This window comes from Salvelinus sp. IW2-2015, unplaced genomic scaffold (genome assembly GCF_002910315.2).
Source record: "Salvelinus sp. IW2-2015 unplaced genomic scaffold, ASM291031v2 Un_scaffold10226, whole genome shotgun sequence".
Lineage (NCBI taxonomy): Eukaryota > Metazoa > Chordata > Actinopteri > Salmoniformes > Salmonidae > Salvelinus > Salvelinus sp. IW2-2015.
In genome coordinates this window covers 1-5,763 of record NW_019951484.1, presented here as the reverse complement: position 1 = coordinate 5,763, position 5,763 = coordinate 1, and the positions used below count along the sequence as shown (strand labels likewise).

Below are 5,763 nucleotides of genomic sequence, written 5' to 3'. Positions count from 1 at the left end.
TTAACAGGTTGGCCTGGGAATTTTCTGTTGGACAAGCTGAGCAGTAAAGTGCTTAAAAGCAGTCGATTGGTAAGTGGAGTTTCTTCCCATGGAAGCATAGCAATCTTTTAAGTGGTCTATTTTAAGATAGTGTTACTTCACAGAATGTATTTCACTGCATTGTCCCAACTCACTGCTCAGCAGGATACATGTCTGGCAGAGGTGTCCCTGAGCCTGGTGCTGTCTGGCGATGTCAGCCTGCCAGAGCTGCGTCCAGGGCCGAACTGGCCCTGTGTGTGAGAACACTGCTGGCTGAGCTGCACGAGGGCCTGTCCTCAGCCCAGCTACTGCTTCACCTCCTCTGGAGAGCACTCTCTCTTGCAGACGGTAGAAAGTGCAAGGGTTTGTGTCCCAATGGCACCGTATTCCCTACATTAGTCCACTAATTTAGGGAAAAGTGTACCGTTGAGTCGCAGATGTGATGTTATTGTAGGCTGTTGTAAGGTGATTTGAGAAACCATTCGGGCAATGCATTATTCACAACCATTTCTCTATTGTTGTCATTTTTCTTCTAGAATGGGGAAAAGACGAGTATATCCAGACTGACGCAGTGGAGCAGTTTCATCAGTGGTTGCCCCAGAAGGTCAACATGGAGTTTGAAATACTAGTATAACCCTGTCCATGCAACAGCCAGAAAAGGTGAGTCATAGGGCACAGAGTTGGTATGAATCATGTGTTTTTGTTATTTAAAAAAATAAAAAAATTAAAAGCACACTGTTATTTTCTTTTTCCTTTGACTGTATATCTGAATCATCCAGACACTTGAACTGGACCCCTAAAAGTCTCTGAAGGTGCGGATACGGACGTGAGGACGAGCAGCTGCCCCTCAGGAGCTTCACCCCTGAGATGAGCTTCCCTCAGAGCAGCCTGGAAGCTACTTCTGGAGGGTGAGTGGAGAACTGGGCACCAGAAAAGATGTGCATCACAAATGACAATCTATTCCCTATATGGGAATAGGTTTGCCATTTGGAATGTAGCCATAGAGAAGGGAAAGAGAGGTCTGGGAGGGTGAAAATAACCATTTCTTTGTTTGGTGTGTCAACAGATGGGCTTTTCCTCTCCCAGAGCAGGACAGAGAATCCTTTGCCTTAACACCCTCAGGACTGTCCTGCAGGTGAGTGGTGTGCTTCGGATTTGATTGATACGGTTGCTAGTTTTCATAGTTGCACCGCATTATCAAAGCTCTTTGTAAATATGCTTAACATTTGACCTCTTGTAAGAAATCCGTTTGATCTGAAGTCTCTTGCTTCATCTCCCACTCATGTCTCCAGGTGACATCAGTGGACATTTCAGGGTCAGTCACAGTCAACACCTGCATCATCCACTACCGTCACCAGGAGTTCTCCCATTGGCTAGACCTGTTTCCATGGAAACAGCTTATTCATAGGAAAGAAGCTCATAGAAAGAGGTATGAGCATTTTCAACTGACAAACCAGACTGGAGAATGTCAAGCACACCAGTTCATTGCTTGAAACGGATGTAAAGACAATATCCAACATATATTACTAACCTGGCTTGAAAGCATGATTTCTTCTGATTTTGAGCCCACCTGAAATCAACTAACAGTCCTCTCCTGTCTTCATCCTCATGTTTATGTTGTGTCTGGTGGTGTATTGTGGTGTGGTGTGGTGTGTAGTCCAGTAGAGTATTTGCATACGCTCCCGTCCTACAGGAACTTCCCCCACCTGGACGCCCCAGTGATGATCAGCTCCTCTGTGTCCAATGTCAACGTTTCTGTACAGCTGGGAGACACTCCTCCCTTCGCCCTGGGCTTCATCTCAGTCAGCACAGGTACAGCACAACACACATACTCACACAGGCCATGGTCAAAATATACTCCCATTGCATTAAAGGTCAAGCATGTTGTTGTGGGAACACAAAGTTTAGTCTTGCCTGGAGAGGAATGACAGGAATGCTAATGGAGAGCAGTGGGTGTTTTTCTTTAGTTCATTCTGCGTTCATCATTGCAGCGATTTCAAGAGATGAATCATGGTACTTGACGTGCTGTTGACTCAACCCTTGCCAAACATACAGCCCTGATAGATTAGATAAGTCATCATAAGTGTTTTTGTAAGGCAGTCAGCTTTTGTCAGTCTGTAACACATTAACTACAATAACTTTATCCCTGTATATATGGGAATTAAATGCAATATCCTTTTACACCATGGGAATCATCACACACCTACACATAGTGAGTTGAGTTAAAATTGCATCCCAAAATGTAGTAATGTGATTTGTGATCTTCAGTAGATCTGAATATGTATTGTATAATGTAGAGATGCAGCACCTCCTGGACATTAGCACAAACGCAGAGAGCCTCAAGTTCCAGAATGTTCACCGCCGCCTCGCTCTGTCCCTGGACCACTTCTGGTGGAGGGTAGGCCAGGGGTCCCACATCCAGCAGGCCCCCCACCCCCCTGGCAAACATGTGTGGGGGGAAGCCCTCATCCTGGACTCCCTTACACTGCAGGTAACGCAGGCATACAACAAGGTAGGCATTAACTATTTAGGGTTACTCACTAACTACTACTCCCCGTGGTTTTTCCTCTTCCAATGTTGTGATGAAGAAAATCAAAATCAGGCTACAGGAAATCCTACTTTTCTGAAATTACACTCTATTCATAGATCATTGAAATTGACCTACCTCTAAGCTAATAACATACTTTTCCTAATTTACTGTGTTGACCTGATGATCACAGCCCTGATTAGTATTTGACCAATACTACACCAGCTGTTGTTTGTGTTATATTTGCTGTCTCTGTCTCCCCAGGGGAGCTTCAACAAGCCCCAGAGTGAGTCCAGTAGTCATTCTGAAAGTGTGAGTGTGGAGTCCAATCTGAAGGGCCTACAGCTGGAGGTGTCCGAGACCTGTGCCTTGTGCCTGTCCCGATTATTGGCCCTCTGTAACCTGGCCAATGGCAGGAAGCTGGAGGCCTCAGAGCAGCCAGATGTGGTGCCTGTACCTGCCCTTGTTGATGGGACAACTTTCCCCAGTCAGGGCGCCTTTTATTTTAAGATTGAGTGTAACCTGGAGGATGTCAATGTGTTCACACTCTCCAATGTAGCAGGTAAGTTAAATGGGAAGTGTTATTTAGGGTTGTGTCCCAAATGGAACCCTATCCCCTATATAGTTCACTACTTTTGACCAGAGCCCTGTGGCCCCTGGTCATATTTAGTGCACTATATAGGGGGCCATTTTGGATGGACCCTTAATCTTCATCTCCAGCGAGGCCTACATTCTGTATGGTAATTGGCTCCTGTGTTGTGTTAGGAGCTGTATCTTTGCGGGTCGACAAAGTGAAGGCCCAAGGCTCGGCGGAAAGCTCCACATTGTCTGTCCAGGGTGTACGTCTATCTGTAGTGAAGGCTCTCACAGAGACCATGGAGCACTGCTGTCCCTCAGCCCAAACCCCCAACCCTGTCCTCAGCCTCTCCACCCTGGCCATCTGCTACCACGTCGCCACCGGGAACTTGGAGGTAGCTTACAGTTTACCTCTTCCTACCATCCAGGATCCCAATCGGCCCCCTATTTCCTTCTTCCCTGATTGAAAGTCCTTAATTCAGAAAGTCACATCTGAATGCCTTGTCCTCTTCCCTTGGTGCAAGGTCCAGTGTGAAGAGGAGCTGGCAGTGAACAGTGGAACGCCAAATTCAGAACCACATGTAAAATCACCACCGTTGAAAGAGAGCCAGGGTTTGCCCTGGGATACTCTGTTGGACTCTAGGACTGACAGAAAGAAAAGAAATGACGAGAGTTTACCCAGATCCCAGAGACAAGTGGATCTACTAAGGACTCTCCAGCCACCCGGTCAACGGTAACGGACCGTCTGTGCGTGTAGAACCTGGGCCAGAACCCCGCCTCTCACAGCCCCAGGGTGACAGAGCACAACTACCTCCCTGCTGGCACCAACAGACCGGCCCTGTCCCCTCTACAACTCACTTCCGGCTTTCCAAATGAACCTCCCGCTCTCCACACAGATTGTTCTCAACTTCGACGGCAACGCCATATTCCTTCAAGGGCCTGGAGGTCCAGACGCACAACTTGTGATCAGTCCGCTGGACCAACGCCACCCTCTTTCCCTTCCTTCCTTTCCACCCGACAAAACCCGTGCCTCGGTGAATCACGCTGCCCCTGCCTGGGCCGTGGCAGTTTCCCCTACCCAGTACAACCTTCTCCAACCACCTTTGACCAAGTTCATAACAGGCGTTCAGAACACAGGTGGGCTCAACGTTCCCTGCCAACAGCAGCCCTGGGTCAGACCCCAGGCCCCCAGTCGGCCCTGCCCCCAGACCTGGGTTCTTCAAAAGATCAGCCCAGTCTTCCTCGTTCTCTCCTGAATGACGGTTTTCGAGATCAAGGCTGAGGGATCAACTTACGCAGCTTGATGACGGATGAGAAGCAAAGGAAGACGCTCCCAGAGGCTCCAAGCCTGCTGGACAAGAAGGTGGCTGACCTACGGAAAGCACAGAACGGAGAAACTGCTTGCCCTTGCCAGAAGAATAGAAGAGCTGTATAATACCGGTCTCTAGACGAGCCGCAAACACATAGCAGATCTACATCCAGCGCGTCTCCGTCGCCTCATACTCCCACAACGCCCATGAGGAAGTTCTAATGCTTGACCGCTGGACCGGTGCCGCACTTGGAAAAGCTGGTGCCCACTGGCCGACCAGTCCTCCCATGGGCCGGAGCGCGTCCGCGAGGCAGCCTGAGAAGGGACATCGACGGAGGTCAGCCCCTTCCCGCAGAGAACGGGGCCTTTGCCCCTGGTTGTCCCAGTTCGGTGCCGGGCAGTCCAACGTTCAACCTCCTGCCTTCCTAGGTGGAGTGATGTTGTGTGTCCCAAAATGGCCTATTCGCTTTATAGTGCACTACATTTGACCATTGTCCATAAAACGTTTAACTTAAATTACATATTGAAATACTATTTTTTTATATACACACAACTGACCAATTCAAAAGTTTGGGGTCACTTAGAAATGTTGTCCTTGTTTTGTGAAAGAAACGCACCTTTCCCTTGTCCATTTAAAAATAGCCACAAATTTGAATCAGAATACAGTGGTAGACCATTGGGAGTTTAATGTTGTAAATGACTCTTTGATAGCTGGAAAAATGGGTGATAAAAAAATAAAATAAAATACATTTTATGGATCATCTACATTTTATCAGCAAAGCCACAACTCCCTGTTTTTGGGGGGGGGGTTTTCCCAAAATGGGCCAACAAATGTGTTTTAGCTTTAATCCCAATTTTAAAATCATTTTAACAAAGGCTAATGATCAACTAGAAAAAACCCTTTTGCATTACGGTTAGCCACAGCTGAACAACGTTGGTTCGATTTGAAAAAGAAAAAGCAATACAAACTGGCCTTCTTTAGACCCAGTTTGTGGTTCCGATTACAGGCTCAAAATGGACAGAAAACAAACGAACTTCTCCTTTCTGAACTCGTTCAGTACTAAATTCTGGTTCTGAGAAATGAAAGGCATTCCAGCTTCACAGAATGGCCAAGAAACTTGAAGATCTCGTACAACGCTGTGTACTAACTCTTCACAGAACCCAGCCAACACTGGCTCTAACCCCACAACCCCCCAAAGAAAAAAAAAAAAAAAAAAAAAATAGGGGAAAAAAAGAAAAGGTGGGGGGGCAAAAGGCCTGGGTGCCACAAACCTGAGCAAACCGGCAACAAAGTACCATTAGAGTGGTCTAGTTTGAGAAACAGGAACGCCTT

The 5,763-nt window shown here is 47.3% G+C and overlaps 1 protein-coding gene across 1 annotated transcript; it reads left to right on the top strand.

Moving 5' to 3' along the window:
- Positions 1 to 539: 539 nt before the first annotated feature.
- LOC112079906 (bridge-like lipid transfer protein family member 2) lies at positions 540 to 4,377 on the top strand. The gene is made up of 10 exons (XM_070442457.1): positions 540 to 678; positions 798 to 926; positions 1,085 to 1,153; positions 1,311 to 1,447; positions 1,712 to 1,830; positions 2,316 to 2,509; positions 2,810 to 3,107; positions 3,311 to 3,516; positions 3,646 to 3,702; positions 4,018 to 4,377. Exons 3-10 carry the CDS (start codon positions 1,085 to 1,087, stop codon positions 4,375 to 4,377), a joined length of 1,440 nt encoding a protein of 479 aa, XP_070298558.1. The 5' UTR covers positions 540 to 678; positions 798 to 926.
- Positions 4,378 to 5,763: the final 1,386 nt, after the last annotated feature.

Excerpts from the sequence above, each read along its gene's own strand:
- LOC112079906 (XM_070442457.1), top strand. The coding sequence starts at position 1,085 with ATGGGCTTTTCCTCTCCCAGAGCAGGACAGAGAATCCTTTGCCTTAAC. Across the intron at positions 1,154-1,310 it reads CCCTCAGGACTGTCCTGCAG|GTGACATCAGTGGACATTTC; the intron begins GTGAGTGGTGTG and ends TCATGTCTCCAG. Across the intron at positions 1,831-2,315 it reads CTTCATCTCAGTCAGCACAG|AGATGCAGCACCTCCTGGAC; the intron begins GTACAGCACAAC and ends TGTATAATGTAG.